General features: G+C 49.1%; 1 protein-coding gene across 6 annotated transcripts in view; it reads left to right on the forward strand.

Moving 5' to 3' along the window:
* celf1 (cugbp, Elav-like family member 1) overlaps positions 1 to 18449 on the forward strand; it is a 56864-nt gene that overhangs the window by 31055 nt on the left and 7360 nt on the right. For 5 of the 6 annotated variants that reach the window (XM_052029087.1, XM_052029085.1, XM_052029083.1 and 2 more), the window contains exons 4-12: positions 3807 to 3855; positions 4002 to 4136; positions 5545 to 5624; positions 6204 to 6365; positions 8300 to 8375; positions 8774 to 8902; positions 11143 to 11253; positions 11654 to 11839; positions 16159 to 16302. In XM_052029087.1, the coding sequence (XP_051885047.1) occupies positions 3807 to 3855; positions 4002 to 4136; positions 5545 to 5624; positions 6204 to 6365; positions 8300 to 8375; positions 8774 to 8902; positions 11143 to 11253; positions 11654 to 11839; positions 16159 to 16302 (1072 nt within the window). The remainder of the gene's footprint in view (positions 1 to 3806; positions 3856 to 4001; positions 4137 to 5544; positions 5625 to 6203; positions 6366 to 8299; positions 8376 to 8773; positions 8903 to 11142; positions 11254 to 11653; positions 11840 to 16158; positions 16303 to 18449) is intronic. The other variant, XM_052029086.1, reaches the window with a different exon arrangement.

The raw sequence follows: 18449 nt of genomic DNA on the forward strand, positions 1-18449 counted from the left end.
TGGAATACCACAGAGCTCACTGATTAGGCCCCAGTTATTCACTATCTGTATCAGCACTTAAGCTGATGTTTGTTGGTGATACAGAAAAAGCTGGAATTCAAAGTGAAGAGGAAAATGTAAAGAGTCTTCAAGGGGGTAATCGGCAAGCCATGGGTGAGAACATAAGAGTCAGCGAGAGGTACAGCACAGACATGGGCCCTTTGGCCCACTGCATCCAAGCTGACAATCAAGCACCCATCTTTACACTAATCCAACACTAACACATTAAACATGGGGCCACTTTGGTACACTAACAGAAAAGCAGCGTATTTAGTAAAGGTAACGGGTATAAAATGTTGATGTTCAAAGTGCCCTGGGTGTCCTTGCGCTTAATTCACCGGAAGCTAATGTGCAGGTGCACAAGCAGCTAGGAAGGCCGATGTTACGTTGGCCTTTATCCTGGGAGGGTTTGAGCACAGAAGTAAAGATGTCTTACTGAAGTCATGTAAGGTCTTGGTGAAACCATACCTGGAGTATGAAGTACAGTTTGGTCTCGTTAAAAAGGATGTACTTCCCATAGAAGGGAGTGCAGAGAAGTTTCACCAGACTCGCTCCTGAGATGGCAGGTTTGCTATATGATGAGAGATTGAGTAACTTGGGACTGTATTCTCTAGAGTTTAGGAGAAGATCGGCAAGATTTCTCTGTCGTGGCCAGATTCCCATGGGGTCAGTTCTTGTGCATCGGTTATGTTTCTCTCCCCTGTATCTTATTGGTTACCCAATTCTGTTCTGACTGACCAGCTCAGGAACAAACCGCCTGAATGCTCTGCTCGACTCACCTCCCTATCGTTGCGTGCCCTGCATGCAAGTTAACACAATGGTTCTGAGCTGAAGAGATATCACATTTGACTTAGAAACCTCTTTAGAGGAAGAGATTTCTAAGTCAAATGTGACATCTAGGAGGCACGAGAGTGTAGGCGTTGGGATCTGGAGCAAAAACCAAGCCGCTGGAGGAACTCAGCAGGTCAGGCAGCGTCTGTGGAGACACAGGAATAGTCAGCATTTTGGGTTGTGACCCTGCATCAGGACTGGGAGTATAAAGGGGGCATAGCCAGTATAAAGAAGTAACCGGAAAAGATGAGGCAGGAGTTGGCACGCGACAGGTGGATCCCTGGTTTGATGAACAGATGGAATCGGGTGGGGGGAAGGGGAGGGGTTGAGATGCCACAGCTTAGTGATCACTGGAGACAACAAAGGGCTGCAGATTATGGAATCTGATAAGGAGGGTGGTGAGTGAAATCCGACAGGGGATGGATGGTGGGCCGATGGGAACGGTGGGGAAGGGGGATAAGGGGACCCAGTGGGTTGAGTGTATAGGTGATCGGCAGATGAAACCAGGTGGGGAAGGGGAAAGAAACTGGGTAACGGGGCTGTTGCCCAGGGGGGCTGTAACTTGGTAACCAGGTTAGGGTTGGGAAGAAGGGGGGGTGTGAGAGGACCTGGGTGACTTCTAGGGTCAGACTTGCTGCCTAGAAACTCCCACATATTGTGGGTCCAGACATCCAACCCGCACTACCACATCCACCCTTGTAGATGATTAGAGGTAACCAGGAATCAGGCTTTTATTTACATAGAAGCCCCAAGTGCTAAAATGCAGAATGACATTTAAAATGTGACTCAAGCTTACACAAGCAATTACAGCTATTAGGAGGTGGAGCAGCTCCTCTTTCTTCGTTTGCACTGATATTGTACTCTCATCAAACTCACAACTTCCCATTCATATTGCACTCAGTTCACTTTGCAATCTTTGGTTCCTCTTTGCTCTAGAAATAGAACTTAAAAGGTCAGCAGTAGCTGGTGAAAAGTGTGGATGTGGCAGATCAAAAGCGAAAGAGTGTGAGACGATACATTTTGATTGAAAGACCAGGGGAAAATGATCCAAACTGGATGGTACTCTATAAGACAGGCACCTCAGCATTGTAATTGAACAAATCTCAAAGGTGGTCAGTGCTCCAAGGTCTAGAGGGTCAGGGCTGTTTTGGCCTAGACAGGTTGATAAGGATTGGGAGGTGGGGGGAGAGGGGGAGGGGGTGGGTGGGGTCATGCGGGGATTGGCTGGCCGTGAAGTAATGGAATAAATAAAAAGGCAGTGAAGGGGCCCTAGTTATGCCTTCTGAGAAAATCAATGAGATACAAAGGTGGGGCCTTGGAGAGCACAGCAAGGTGGGGTGGTACACCGGAAAATGGCAGCAAGAGCAGACCGCCAGGAACCTCGAGCCTGCCTGCTTTCCCTGCCATTCAATGTGATCGTGGCTGGTCAAAGCTGGAGTCGACTCCTCTTCCGTGCTGGTTCCCCAAGACTGTCGATTCCTCGATTAAGGGGACGATCATGGGTGCTGGAGGTGAAGGAATGGAGGGGACAAAGAAGTGTGGGAAGCATTGAGCTCTGGAGACGAGAGGAGAAAGTTGACAAGATATAGAGAAAGAATTGGAGGAAAGACAATCGTCTGGGTGCATTTAGTTGGAATTATTATTTAGTGGTGAATATGCAGAGGTATTTTGTAAATGGGAGACTGCTTCTGTCCACGAGCAATGGTACGTGAAGGCAGTGAGGGAGAAGACCAGTCATCCCAACATGCTTATTCAAATCCTGCTTCCCTTTTCCCTGCCTCTTCCCACTTCGCTGTTACCTCATTCTGCGAGTGCCTTATAAAGACCCTTCTGAGTTGCCTGGTCCTGCAGGGATATCATGTAGTGAAATGGGAGCATGGTCAACTTTTTCCGACAGGTGGGTTGAGTGTACCTGCTGATCCCGTTGCCAAATAAAATGCCTCGAACGCCGCAAATCTGAAATAAAAGCAGGAAACTCCGTAACTATTCAGTTTTTGTTGAGAGGAAAATGGGATCATGGAGAGATGCCCACCAAGTCTGTGCTGACCATCAACCACCCATTTATGCTAATTGTACCTTAACCCATGATACTGTGACTACATTTGCATCAACTCCTCCCCTTGCCCTGCCAAGATTCTATCATTCACCTACACACTAAGGGCAATTTACAGTGGCCAATTAACCTACCAACCCGCACATCTTTGGAACATAGAAAACCTACAGCACAATACAGGCCCTTCGGCCCACAAAGCTGTGCCGAACATGTCCCTACCTTAGAAATTACTAGGCTTACCCACAGCCCTCTATTTTTCTCAGCTCCATGTACCTATCCAAAAGTCTCTTAAAAGACCCTATCGTATCAGCCTCCACCATTGTTGCCGGCAGCCCGTTCCACGCACTCACCACTCTGAGTAAAAAAACTTACCCCTAACATCTCTGTACCTACTCCCCAGCACCTTAAACCTGTGTCCTCTTGTGGCAACCATTTCAGCCCTGGGGAAAAGCCTCTGACTATCCACACGATCAATGCCTCTCATCATCTTATACACCTCTATCAGGTCACCCCTCATCCTCTGTCGCTCCAAGGAGAAAAGGCCGAGTTCACTCAACCTGTTCTCATAAGGCATGCTCCCCAATCCAGGCAGCATTCAGAACGAGGGAGGAAAGTGGAGCACCCGGTGGAAACCCATCCAGTCACAGGGAGAACGTGCAAAACTCCACACAGACAGCGCCCAAGGTCGGGATCGAATCCGGGTTACCGGGTTTCACCGGCTGCCAAACCAAATGATTTAACCTGACAGGTCATTGTTTGTATCTGGAGGGGGGGTGGGGGGAGGAGTTAGTCGGGAGAGTGTGCTGGCTCTGTGCAACAGTGAACCATCAGGAACACTTACGTGCCGGCTCGGTACTGATCTGCTGCCTCCTCTCTTCCTCAGATGCACCATCCTATACAGATGAAGCCAGCAGACAGTGAGAAGAACAATGGTGAGTCAGCCCGTGCACGTCAAAGGCTAAAGCCTTGTTGCCTAGTATGTTGGGCACTCTTGAGTCTCTGTTCTGCAGCTGGCTTTTGGTGCCTGTGCACCCCTCTTTGCAAAGGTTTCTGTAATAACTCCCATGTTTGATTGCAGCTGTAGAAGACAGAAAGCTATTTGTGGGGATGATCTCCAAGAAATGCAACGAGAACGATGTGCGCGTCATGTTCTCCCCTTTCGGACAGATAGAAGAATGTAGGATATTACGGGGCCCAGATGGGCTGAGTAGAGGTGAGTGAGGGGGGGGGATCAGTGGCTTTGCTTGGGATCTCTTCCACTGACACGCTTGTGGTGTTGCTCACTTGGGGCAATCCAATACACCCCCTGCCCCCCACCCCCATTCCCCCCACCTACCCCAGCTCCTGCTTCACTCCATCCTGCCTTCCTCTCCATACATCCCTGCTCACCCCCACCTCAGCCCCCTCTCCCTGCCTGCCCCGATCACCCTCACCTCCTCATCCTCCCCCCAGCTATCTACCATCCCTCTCTCAACCTCACCCACCCCCCAACCAGACACCCTCCCTTCCTCCCCCTCCCCTGTCTCCAGAACTTCCTCCCCCCTCACCTGCCCCAGGACCACCCTCTCTCCTTCCCTCCCCCTCACCTGCCCCAGGACCACCCTCCCTCCTTCCCTCCCCCTCACCTGCCCCAGGACCACCTTCCCTCCTTCCCTCCCCCTCACCTGCCCCAGGACCACCCTCCCTCCTTCCCTCCCCCTCACCTGCCCCAGGACCACCCTCCCTCCTTCCCTCCCCCTCACCTGCCCCAGGACCACCCTCCCTCCCTCCTTCTCTCCTTCCCTCCCACTCACCTGCCCTCAGCCACATTCCTTCCCTCCCTCCTCCCTCACCCTGCCCCTGATCTCCCTCACCCCATATCATCTGCCCTCTGTAACCCCCCCACCACCTTCACTGTGCCCTTCCCCTCCAGCTGCCTCACTCTGCTCCCTGCTCTGTCTGTTCTTCCTTTATCTGACTTTCATTTTGGATCCAGAGGTGGAGATAATCAGAGGTGGTGTAAGGCTGGGGATCAGGGTATTACATGGATGTGTGAGAACAAGACGCCAGAGCTCGTGACTAAAAGCACAGATGTACTGTGGGTTTCCATGAGAAGCACACTGGAGATTTAAAAGGAGTGAATAATTTATTTGTCTTTTCATTTGTGTTGAAGAGTTCGTCGCAGCAGATTCTCGATCCTCTCCTCGAGGTTTGCTGTACCTCGTGTTTGATGCTGCGATTGCTGCTGCTCATTGTCTCCTTGCTGTTTGTGGTATTGTGTACAAATTATCTGCCTTAATTCCTACAACTGCTCTGCAGATCAGAAACACTTAGCTACAAAGCTTTCTGGGACATCCAAAGGTTATTGCTAGCGACCGCAGCCGTAGAACGTCTGTGTCCCAGGGGATGCAGTAAGTGTAGGTACCTGAACCTGGGTGGTGGGACATGTGGGTGCCCCAACTCTGTCTCATTCACCGGTGGAGCAGCCAGAGAGCTGTTTCGGATCTCCCTCATCACCACGCCCCGGAACGTGGCATTAACTCTGCTCGTCTTACTCCCCATTGCGGGCTGCCGCCTCTGTGTGTGTTTTGAAACTGCCATTCTGTTGTCGAAGTCCCTGAAGATCTGTTGTCTCTCCACAGGTTGCGCATTTATAACATTTACGACAAGATCAATGGCTCAGAATGCAATCAAAACAATGCACCAGTCACAGACAATGGAGGTGAGCCTTCTGCATGCCGGGAGGGCTGTTGGCTCAGTGTGGTATTCCAGCTGTCTTAGAGCTGAGCTTCAGGACAGCTGAGGCAGTCTGGCATGCCACTCTCATGTTTATACTCATTGAAGCCCCACGTTCTTTTTAACAGCCTTCCCAAATGTCCTGCCATCCAAAGATTTCTGCATGTCCACCTCCGATCTCTCTCTTCCTGAACCTTATTAACTAGCTAAATCTTTCCGTCTAGCAAAACGTAGCGCTATTCTGTGTGTTAAATCTCACCATTTTGTGTCTCGCCTTTCCCTGTTCAGTCCATGCACTCCTAGTGTGTCTTGCACCTCGTAGTAAGCTGCATCTCTGAGTAATCCTGTGTCCCTGTGCTCACCCAGCACTGCAGATCATCCCTAGGACTTGTCCTGCATGTCTGACTTCCGCAGTGCCCCACTGCTGCCCCGTCCCCTCAAGCACCTTGTACCCATCTTTCCAAAATGTTCCCGCCTGATGCTCCCCGCCATCAGACTCTGCAGCTTGCACTCGATCCGTTGTGTGCATCGCCGCCTGCTCCCAACTGTGCCTTCTCCTTGGCAGGGCTGTTCCTCTCCGATCGTTGTGAAATTCGCTGACACACAGAAAGACAAAGAGCAGAAGCGGATCGCCCAGCAGCTCCAGCAGCAGATGCAGCAGCTCAGTGCAGCCACCATGTGGGGCAGCCTGGCTGGGCTCAATACACTCGGACCCCAGTACCTGGCAGTGAGTATTGTTGGGCAGAGGCTAGGGTGGGGGGGAGGGAGAGTGGTAGCGAGGCTTGGGGTTACTGTTACTGGTAATGAGATGTGGTTCTACAGTAATGTTTGTAAGCTGGTGTGGAAGTAAGAATATATCCCGGATCTGGTTGTACATGTTTCTCTGGTTACCACCTGGGGCCTCTCTGCTTCTGCTCAGAGAGACAGTGGCCCACTGCTCCCCACACCCCACCCCTCCACCACTGCCCCCACCGCACCCCCCCCCCCCCCACACACACACACACACGGAGAGAGAGAGGCGCACACAGGCAAAGAGAAAGAGAGGCGCGTGCACAGGCAGAGGGAGAGAGAGGCGCGCGCACAGGCAGAGGGAGAGAGAGGCGCGCGCACAGGCAGAGGGAGAGAGGCGCGCGCACAGGCAGAGGGAGAGAGGCGCGCGCACAGGCAGAGGGAGAGAGGCGCGCGCACAGGCAGAGGGAGAGAGGCGCGCGCACAGGCAGAGGGAGAGAGAGGCGCGCGCACAGGCAGAGAGAGAGAGAGGCGCGCGCACAGGCAGAGAGAGAGAGAGGCGCGCGCACAGGCAGAGAGAGAGAGAGGCGCGCGCACAGGCAGAGAGAGAGAGAGGCGCGCGCACAGGCAGAGAGAGAGAGGCGCGCGCACAGGCAGAGAGAGAGGCGCGCGCACAGGCAGAGAGAGAGAGGCGCGCGCGCACAGGCGGAGAGAGAGGCGCGCGCGCACAGGCGGAGAGAGAGGGGCGCGCGCGCACAGGCGGAGAGAGAGGGGCGCGCGCGCACAGGCGGAGAGAGAGGGGGGCGCGCGCACAGGCGGAGAGAGAGAGGGGCGCGCGCACAGGCGGAGAGAGAGGGGCGCGCGCACAGGCGGAGAGAGAGAGGGGCGCGCGCACAGGCGGAGAGAGGGGCGCGCGCACAGGCGGAGAGAGGGGCGCGCGCACAGGCGGAGAGGGAGAGAGGCGCGCGCACAGGCAGAGAGGGAGAGAGAGACGTGCACAGAGAGAGATGCGCACACAGAGAGAGACACGTGCACACAGATAGAGACGCACAGAAACGCACACACACCCTCCCCTTCCCTCTCTTTTCCAGCCCGCCCCCCACCCCCAATGGCTCAATGCTCACTTTGTGCTTTTCTACACCCTTGCCTTGAAGTGAGAAGGAGACAGTATTTCATTCTCCCTCTGGCACGCATTCAGTAGCCCCAGCCCTTTTCCTGGATCTCCACACCTCCCCCTGTATACATACCCCTCGTTCCCCCTCCTCCCCTCATTCCCTGCCTTGTATTGCCTCTCCCATCAGCCCACACCCATTCCCCTTGTGCCATCATCCTCCACCTCATTCCTTTTGACTGTTCTTCCTCTCCCCACACGCCATCTCCAGTTGCCCTCTTTGATCCGATACTTTCTATGCTGTTTTCTCCCCAGGGTTCAAATCTGCTTTGCATGGACTTTCCAGTATGTAGGTAGCTTCCAAAGTTGTACTACCTCAAGTGTGACATGTCTCCTCAAACAGTTATTTTTGTAAGCTACAGCCTTTGTTATGGAGTATGCATGCACAGTTACAATGGGTTTTGATATTTGCGTCTAATATGAAGGTTAAGATTTAGTCAGGGTCATAAGCTTGACCAACCCGTGTTCGTGGTGTGTTAGTCAACTGTGCCACATTTAGCAATTCGTTGCTAGAAGCCATGGTGTTTCTATCCTGTGTATCAGAGTACTTGCTGCCTTTGTGGCTAATTCATGAATTGCCTTGGAAACGAGACAGCAAACTCAGCAATGAAATGTTTGCGTCAGTCGATTAACCTTAGTCTATGACTGTCCTGTCCCTGCCTGTCCTCTTACTTCCATGCACATCTCCTGCAATGTTTCTCAGATTCCTTTGCTCCAGGCACTGCTGACACATTCTGTTTTTGTTTTGGTGTAATGTCTAGCTTTATTTACAGCTCCTACAGCAGACTGCATCCTCTGGGAACCTCAACACACTGAGTAATCTGCACCCTATGGCTGGTGAGTAACCTTGATCTGTCACCTTTCACACTCTGTAGTACAAGTCGACAACCTTGCGTGCTAGCACCAATCACAGACACGCCCATCTCCCTCAGGCCATTGGGCACTGCATTCAGATAAAGGCCATTGGCACGGCCACCGAATACAGCCATCAGGCATTCCTGTCGATCAAAGCCGCCGGCCAGGAGCCACTGGGCTCTCCCATTAACTATTTCTGTGTGGTTTTATCCCACAACCCTGTTGACCTACCTTGTGGTGGGGACTTGGTGGAATATATGTGGATGGGAGGACCTATGGTTGAGGAATTCCTCATGGGTCCACTGCTGGCTTCACACTGGTCACGCTGTGTGCATATTTAGCCCATTGTTGTGTGATTGCAGTTTGTCCTTCCCCTTCAGGTCTCAACGCTATGCAGTTACAGAACCTTGCTGCTCTGGCCGCAGCTGCAAGCGCAGCTCAGAGCACTACGGCGGGTACCAATGCATTGAACACAGGCAGCAGTCCCCTGAGTGCACTAGCCAGTTCAGGTAAGGGTGTCAATACACTTAGTCCGACTTGTGGGCTCAGTCTCCTTTGCATTAACCAGTTCGTCTGTGCATTAACCACAGTTTGCAGAAAACAACAACAGTGATCCTGAGCTTGCTATGGACGAGCTCACATGACACTCTGCCTTCCATGTGTATTTGACATGTAACGTTACAGAGCAGTGCTCCTTCTTAGGAGCATTAGACTAATCATAAACTGCTCCGATAGTTGTCAGTCCAAGCCAGCTGCACAAAGAAGAAAAATTAATTCAGCGCCCATGCTTCCCAGCATAAGTACTGTAGTCAGAGAGACAGCAAAGAAAGCAGATCAGGTGGTTTGGGACTTCTGCATTCACTTGAGTGGCTAGAGAGAGAGGAGCAGGTCACAGAGCAATGTAGCAGTTTCAGTAATGATAAGCTTCTGTCCCATCCCCACCTCACTCTGCACAGTAGCAATATTGCATGAATATATAGTCAATTTGAGGAAAAATGGCAGAAAGCTAAAACTAAATGTGTGCTTTGAATGCCCAGAGTAGTTGTAACCAATACCAAAGTTTAAACAGTAAACGTGAGGACTTCAATCTTTGTGGAAAGGATTGATCATTGCAAGATTAGTTCAGATGGTGAACTCAAAGAATACATTTGGGACAATTTTCTGGGGGGAGAAATGTCATGGATGCAATTTGGAAGTGGGTCATCTTAGACGTGTAATGAAGTTAGAATCTTATAGTAAGAGATTCTCCAGTCAAAAGTGATAACAATATTTATAATTTTGTATGTGCTTCAAGAGTGAGATTTCAGTTGAAAACTGATGAACTCAAATAATGCCAATTATGTAGGTGTGGAGGGTGCATTGCTAAAACAGGTCAATTCATTACACAGTGCAGTTACATTGAGTCAGTACAGAGTGCATTGAGGTAGTACAGGTAAAAACAATAACAGTACAGAGTAAAGTGTCACAGCTACAGAGAAAGTGCATTGCAGGTAGACAATAAGGTGCAGGGTCACACCAAGGTAGATTGTGAGGTCAAGAGTCCATCTCATTGTATAAGGGAACCGTTTAATAGTCTTATCACAGTGGGGTAGAAGCTGTCCTCAAGCCTGGTGGTACGTGCCCTCAGGCTCCTTTATCTGTTGAAGGCAATGTTTAGCGTTGAAAATGTTCCCCTTTAGCAGCAGTTCCTTTTCTAGGCAGCTGTTGTCATAGAGTTATACAGAACGGAAATGGGCACCTTGGCCAACTCGTTCATGCCAACAATGTTGTCCACTTGAACGTCCTATTTGCCATATACCTCTTTAAAACCTGCATCTACCACTTCCTCTGGCTGCTCATTCCGTATACCACCACGAAGTGAAAAGCTTGCCCCTCAGGTCCCCTTTAACTCTCTTCCCTCTCACCTCAATCCTTTGCCCTCTAGTTTTAGACTTCCCTACCCTGGGGAAAAGACTGTGACCACCCACCTTACCTGCACCCCTCGTGATTTTATAAACCTCTATAAGGTCACCCCTCAGCCTCCTTTGCCCTGGGGGGGGGGGCAGTGGTTTCCCAGCCTATCAGTTTCTCCTTATAACTCAAGCCCTCCAGTGCCAGTAAGATCCTTGTGAATCTTTTCTGCACCCTTTCCAATTTATTGACATCCTTCCTATAAATCAGGTGATCAGAACTTCACACAGTGTTCCAAGTTTGATCTCACCAATATCTCATACAGCTGTAACATGATGTCCCAACTGCTGTACTCAGTGACCTGACCAATGAAGGCCAGCGTGCCAAGCGCCACCTTCACCACTCTGTCTACCTGTGACCTCGCTTTCAGGGAGCGGTGTACCTGTACCCCTAATCCATGTAGTAAGGCACAAACCGGGTGCAGCATACTTGTGGCCCCCTGGAGTACATTGGTTTTCTGTATAGAGCTCCTGAACCTATGTGAAACCAAACTCCTTAGTGAACCAACCCTACTCCCCAAAAGATTGTAGATTTGGCCTTTTCACTGAAAATTAAAATCTTAAATCCAGTCTGACATTGAAAGCTGGCAGGTTATTCTTTCTGCACACTCTAATCCACTTTGCCTGCCACTCCCTCTGTCACATCTATTTAAAAGATACGCTGTTGCTGACTATCTTGAGTATTGCCTTAGAAATTGACGCTGTTCACGCATTTGCGGGTGCTTGTGTTCAGGCTGTTTAAAGTGGGCCATTCTGTTGGCACATTAGGTTTGATTATTGCCTCCTTCCTTTGACTGCAGGTTCATCGAGCAGCAACAGTACGAACTCCTCGGTAAACCCGATGGCCTCCCTGGGAGCGCTGCAGACGTTGGCAGGGGCAACAGGAGGCCTCAACGTCAACTCTTTAGCAGGTGAAGGAAATTCTGTGCGATTAAAAAAAGCAGCCCTTGAAATGCTTAAGCACAAGTCAGTTGGAAGTGCCAGCTGACATATACGTAGTGCCTTTCGTGCCTCTGAGCACTGTACTGTGTACCACTACCTGGCATACTTCAGTGGGTTGAAGAAGGAGCAAGTACAGGGGGATGCCGTGTTTTGAACAAGGGTCAGACCCTCGCTTCTGATTGTCAGACCCTTTCAACGGGGGTGCTGGCAAAGTTCGGCCCCTGACTGCAACAAGCAACTGCAACATCTCGTTTGTTGCTCCAGGTTCCGCATTTCCTTGCATCTCCATTAGACCCTGACTGTTCGCTTCATTTTAATAACTGTTTTTGTGTGCCAAGCTCATCACCAGAACTACATTTTTTCCTCCAGGTATGGCAGCTTTGAATGGAGGACTGGGAACTGGGGGTCTGTCGAACGGGACGGGGAGTACGATGGATGCTCTGACCCAGGCGTACTCGGGGATTCAGCAGTATGCGGCCGCAGCACTCCCTTCTCTTTATAACCAGAGCCTCCTTACTCAGCAGAGCCTAAGTGCAGCAGGAAGCCAGAAAGAAGGCAAGTATGACAAAGGCAGTTCCATGTGGTTCTAGATTCCAGCTCGTCCTCTGTTTCCTCCCATTGCTAGGTATATATCGTACCTGGCAGGCAGAGGGGTTGGTGGGGGGCATGGGAGAGTTGACCCTCTTGCTCTCATTATTCTTGACCCTAATAAATAATGGAGAGTCAGCTACTATTGGAGAGGTGGGGTTATAACAGCCCGCCTTGGATCCTCAAGTCCTCATTGCCACCTAGTGTTGATCAATACAATTACGAGTTTTGTGGGAAGGGGCCCACAATGATTAGTGCAAGTTGCTCTTTAATCCACTCACTCAAGCTGCCTTGTCTGTTGGCACAACGAATCCAGGGAGTTTACAGAGGATGCGTTTACTGTCCTGTGATGCACTGTTTGTTTTGGGAAGTACATTAAAGGAGGTGCCTTTTAAAACATATCCTACTGCTACTTCGGAAGGATTTAAAAGGCCAGCTCTCACATCCTGATGACGTCCTAAACTGCTTCGCAGAACGTCAAATATTTTCTCGGTTACTCTTTTCACGCGGAGGGTGGTAGGTATATAGAACGAGCTGACAAAGGAAGTGTTAGCAGCAGATGGAATTTATAACATTTAGAAGACGTTTGGGCAGGTACGTGGGCCAAATGCAGGCAAATGGGGCTAGCTGAGATAGGCAACTTGGTTGGCCTGGATGAGTTGGGCAGAATGACCTCTGACACTATTCTGGAGCATATTTATCCACGCAGTCTGTCTTACTGACAGATCTAGACCCAGCGTTACAGCTCAGCGTTCCCTCAGCACAGCCCCTCACCGACAAATGTGTGCTCACCCTTACCGTGCTGGACTCAGTAGCTTGGTGTCCTTTCTACACACTTCCCTTTCGGACAAATCTGCATGCCGTCGTACTCATCGTTTTATTCTTGGGCAGTCCCTTGGGATCAAGGGTGACTTTCTTCCACTGTGTGTATGTGGTGGGGTGGGGGTTTGCCTCTCCCATCCTTTTCAGGTGGAGTTTCAGACCCTCACCACCTTCTGCGTGGAAATGTTTTCACCTCCGCTCCCATCCGATCCTTCCACCAGCTATTTTCAATGTGTTCCCCCTGGTTCCGGTCTCTTCTGCTAAGGGAATTGTGTTCTTCCTATTTACACCAGTTCGGCCCTCATCAACTTATACACCTCAGTTATGTCATCACACGGCCTCCTATTCCAATCCCAGCCTATCCAATCTTTCCTCATGGCTACAGCTTTCTAATTTGGCAACATCCTTCTAGATCTTCCCTGCACGCAATCACAGCCTCCCTGCTCTGTGGCAACCGGACCACACAATGCATGAGCTCTGACCTGACAGATGGAATTTAACTCAAGACGTGCAAAGTGATGCATTTTGGAAAGTTAAAGCAGGGCAGGACATGTACAGCGAATGGCAGGGCCCCGGGGAGCATTGTAGCCCCAGGTCTCTCTGTTCTACAAGTACATAGTTCCCTGACAGTGGTAACACAGTTAAACAGTGAGGTGAAGGAGGCGTATGGCACGTTTGCCTTCATGGGTCGTGGCCTTGAGTACAGGACTTGGGACGTTATGTTACAGCTGTACAAGACATCGGTGAGACCACACCTGGAATATTGTGTGCAGTTCTGGTTGCCCAGCTATAGGAAGAATGTGATTAAGCTGGAGGGGGTGCAGAAAAGATTCACAAGGACATTACCGGGACTGGAGGGCTTGAGTTATGAGGAGAAACTGGATAGGCTGGGACTGTTTTCCCTGGAGTGAAGGAAGCTAAGGGATGACCTGCTCATAAAATCATGAGAGGCATAGACGAGATAGATGGTCACGGACTTTCTCCCAGGGTAGGGGAGTCTAGAATTAGAGGGCATAGGTTTAAAATGAGAGGTGAAAGATTTAAAGGGGACCTGAGGGGCAAGTTTTTCCACACAGAAGGTGGTATGTATGTGAAACAAGCTGCCAGAGGAAGTGGTAGGAGCAGGTACAATTACAAAGTTTAAAGGACATTTGGACAGATGCATGGACAGAGAAGGTTTAGAGGGATATGGGCCCAAACACAGACAAATGGGCCTAGCTCAGGAGGACACCTTGGTTGGCATGGATGACTGGAGCTAAAGGGCCTGTTTTCATGTTGTATAACATTTCCTGCTCTTTTCTCATAACTCTGCGTTTCTTCAAGTACTAATCCATTTTCAAAATTGAATCTGCCTCCACTAATCCTGTGAGTCTATGCATTAAAAAATAGAAGCAGGGGGTGGTCTGCTCCACTGTTTAACGAGATCATGGCCTGATTCTTTATTGGCCTTCGCTATCCTGTCTGATCAACATTCTCCTCGATTCCTCTAGAATCTTAGTCTTTCTATCTCAACTAAGATATTAATTATCTACAGCTCTCTACTGACTCAGTATCGACAGTACTCTGGGACAAAGAATTCAAGATTCACAACCCTCTAAAAGAAGTTCCTCTTCCTCTCAGTCTTGCGTGGATAGCCCTTTATCCTGGCACTGTGCACCCTCATTCTAAATTCTCCCAACTGGGGAAACATACTCACAGTCAAGCCGTCTCAGACTCCTGTGTTTCAGTAAGATAGCTTACAGTCATTGCTGCTCAATAATATGCATCTTTGTTGAATAATGAAATATTTCTTTAAATATCTGATGCTATTTATGCATCATTATACCTTCTAATCCAATTTGCATTTCACTTTGGCTAACTCTGCCTTCGTATCAATGTACTTGCGTGTAAATATTGCACCAAAGTTTGTAACTCTTGAACTGGGTGTGAATTCCTGTCGTGTTATGATCGCTCTTCTCCATGAGATCCTTTGCTACAGGATCACTAATTAATCCCTCCTGATTACATATGACCAGATCTGAAATTAGCCTGTCACTTGACTGGGTCCAGAACATATTCTAGGAAACAGTCTCTGCATTTAGTGAACTCGTTCTCAAGACTGTCTTTGCCAATTTGATAAGGGCAATGCAGGCGAAGGTCAAAAGCCATCCACAATTATTGCATTAACCTTGTGAAAAGCCCTTTAATCATACTCTGTCCAAAGATATAGCTGCTGCTACTGTGCCCGTAGACTGCTCCCACCGACGATTTAGTATCCCCACCAAAAATTGATTTTACTCTTGCTTTGCTGAGCCAAGATTATTTCTCACTACATTTGATACCATCCTTTATAATAAGGGCTTGCCTCTCTCCTTTTGCATTCTGCTAAGTCTCCTGAAGCTGCAAGTACTTTGGAATATTCCTTATATTTTCTTAAAGAAAAGGTGGCCATTGTGCCACTTGAGTCATGGAGCAATCCCATCAATCTCATTCCCACACTTATTTCCCAGTAACCTGTTCTTTCATGTTCTTTTGCCGTTCACCTTAAATCTGTCATGTAAAGCTATGAAGAGAATCCCCAGTGTCCTCTCTCCACATTGGTAGATCTATTTCCACTTGCAGTGTACCTTGCATTTACTGTGACTGTGTGTCTTCTATGGAAATCTCTTACTTGACTGACTTGTGCCCACCTGTACTTTACCCATTGGTACAGCTCGGTCTACCTGCTCCTAAAGAAAGCCCCTCACCGATGGACCTTGTCCCAACCATTACTGTGAAACACAGTGTCCATTCCTGACGACTTTCACTCGGCAGACTTTAACTCGTCCATGGAGGCACAGGAGTCTGCAGATACTGGAATCTGCACTAATACAATAAGAACTGGGGTCCAGATGAAGGGTCTTGACCCAAAATGTCAACTGTCCATTTCCCTCCCACAGATGCTGCCCGACCTGCTGAATTCCTCCAGCACTTTTTGTGTTGCTTTTAACTCGTCCATATTCTACCTCGTGTTAAAAGCTCAAAGTGCCCACTTATCACACTGGCATTCACTGTTGGTCGTATACCCAATATAACAGTTCCCAATACCCTCACCAAATGATGACTGACAGGCCTCAGGATATATCTACTGTGGCTTGGAATGCTTGTGGGGGTGGGTGCGGTTTGGTTGGCTTCTGTTGGCAAGAGGTTTGCAATCAGGGAGCGGTTTCGGTGTGGTGCGTGTTGTAAGCCAGACCGGAGGGGAGACTTGGCAGTGCACGTGGTTTCTGTCACTTGTGCACTTGGTTCCATAGATTTGCTGTCCGGGGAAGGGCTGGCATCTGTAAAGCGTACACAGTGCTGTTGCACCTTCGGGCCAAAATGGTGGCCCGAGTCTCTGGACTCCAGTGTAAGTCCCTGTGCCTCTGTGTGTGTGCATGTGCTCTTTTGTCTGCAGCGACTTCAGCTTCAGTTGGTGATGTTGTTCTCCCTTTTGATTCTTTCAGGACCCGAGGGAGGCAATCTGTTTATTTACCACCTGCCTCAGGAGTTCGGAGATCAGGATCTGCTCCAGATGTTTATGCCTTTTGGGAATGTCATTTCTGCCAAGGTTTTCATTGACAAACAGACGAACTTGAGCAAATGTTTTGGTGGGTATGTTGCTGGAATGGGTGTCATCTTGTGTATGAAGCTCCTGTGTAATGGCATGGTGGCAGCTAGTTGCTAGTTGGCTGTCTTAGTGCATTGGCCTTCTGTACACCAGCTCTTCCCCCTTGTCCTATCTTCCCCACTCACTTCACATAATTCATGACTCCCAGTGTCTCACCCAATGATCTCTACCCCTTTTTTTGTAAGAATACATTGATTCAGTCCGTTGAATTACAACAGCCTGTGCTGATGGTGTTCCCACAGTGCTGTGTTCATGGATTTAGACCCTTGGCAGGCAAAACACTGAAGGTGTATTTCCAATCAGGTTGGTACATGACTCGGAATGGAATGTGGGTTGTACATGCAAAAGTTTGAGAACGCGTACCACCAGGCTCAAAGGCAGCTTCTAGCCTGCTGTCATAAGGCTCTTGAACGGATCTGTGATGATAAAGATGAACTCTTATTAATCTCCCAATCTACCTTGTCATGGCCCATAGGCTTTATTTGTCTACCCGCATTGCACTCTAACTGTAACACTATATTTTGCACTTTTTTCCTTTTATACTACCTCGATGGACTTGCGTATGGAATGATCTGTCTGAATGGAATGCAAACAAAAGCTTTTCACTGTATCTCGGTACATGTGACAATAATACACCAATTACCAATTGTAGGGTTCTTGTATGCCCTGCTGCCCTGTCCACTTGAGGGGTGGAAGCTGCAGCTATGCAAGGTGCTGTCATAGTAGTGATGGCACATTGCTGCTTGGAGATGGCACACATGCTGTGTTGATAGTGGAGGGAGTGAATATTCAGGATGGTTGTTAGACACCAGTTGTCCTGGATGATGTCAAGCTTCTTGAGTGTTTGAGTTGCATTCATCTGGGCAGGTGGAGAGTATCCCTGTAAAGCCTGCAAGGGCACTGGGAAGTTGTGAGAGGAGTTGTTTGTTGCAAAATATCAAGCATGTGACCTGAACATTTAGACCATAAGACATAGCAGACTTAGGCCATTCGGCCCATCGAGTCTGCTCCACCATTCGATCATGGCTGATTTATTTTTCTCTCTCAACCCCATTCTCCTGCCTTCTCCGCGAAACCTTTGACGCCCTTACTGATCAAGAACCTATTAACCTCTGCTTTAACTATACCCAATGACTTGGCCTCCACAGCCGTCTGTGGCAATGAATTCCACAGGTTCACCACCCTCTGGCTAAATAAAATCCTCCTCATCTCTGTTCTAAAGGGACGTCCTTCTATTCTGAGGCTGTTGGTATGGTGATGTGTCCAAATTAGTTGATGGTGGGAGATTCAGTAACAATGCCATTGAATATCGTGGAAATACGATTGAAATCTTGCTTGTTGGAGATGGCCACATCCATGCCTGAATGTTGGCTGAGTCTTGGTGCAGTTAGCTACTGCTTCAGTGTAGGAGTTGCAATCATTGGCATGCATCCCCAACTTCTGACTAGGTGATTGAAGCGTGGTCATTCCTGAAGGAGCAAACGATAGCTCCTTCAATACTTAACTGAGAAACTTCTGGAGAGGATTGACCTCTAAAACCAGATGAAAAGGCATCAGCCTGAAAATATTAACACCTTTTCATTTGTCCTCAGACAGTGCGTGACCTCCCCAAAGCTTTTATGCTTTTAATGTCAGGTTTCCAGCATCTGTGTTTTTTTTTCTTCTGATTCCTGTTAACTTCAGTTTTATGGGGCTCTTTGATCACAGAAATTCAGCTCGTTTGTCCATATTTGGGCCAAGGCTGTGATGAGGCTGTGGGCCAAGGCTGTGATGAGGCTGTACACCAAGCTTAGTCCCAAACTGAGTAGGCTATTCAGCTGTATGCATTGTAGCATGCTATCATCGCATTTTAAGGTACGCCTGATACAGTTTCCTCTATGCTCATTGAAACAGGGATGGTCATCTGGGCAGAGTTCCAGGACTTAAATCCAGTGATGAGAAAGGAATAATGTTACACTTCCAAGTCAGTGCAGGACATGGAGGGGAACCTATAGGTTCCCATGTGCCTGCTGCTCTATCAAAGAGGTGTTGCAGGTGAGAGAGGCATATTAGGAGTAGCTTAGCCAAGTAACTGTTTAAGTGGAGGGAATCATTTTGCAACTGAACTTGCTCAACGCTTCCCTCCCT

Source organism: Pristis pectinata, chromosome 14, assembly GCF_009764475.1.
Source record: "Pristis pectinata isolate sPriPec2 chromosome 14, sPriPec2.1.pri, whole genome shotgun sequence".
Taxonomy (NCBI): Eukaryota; Metazoa; Chordata; class Chondrichthyes; order Rhinopristiformes; family Pristidae; genus Pristis; species Pristis pectinata.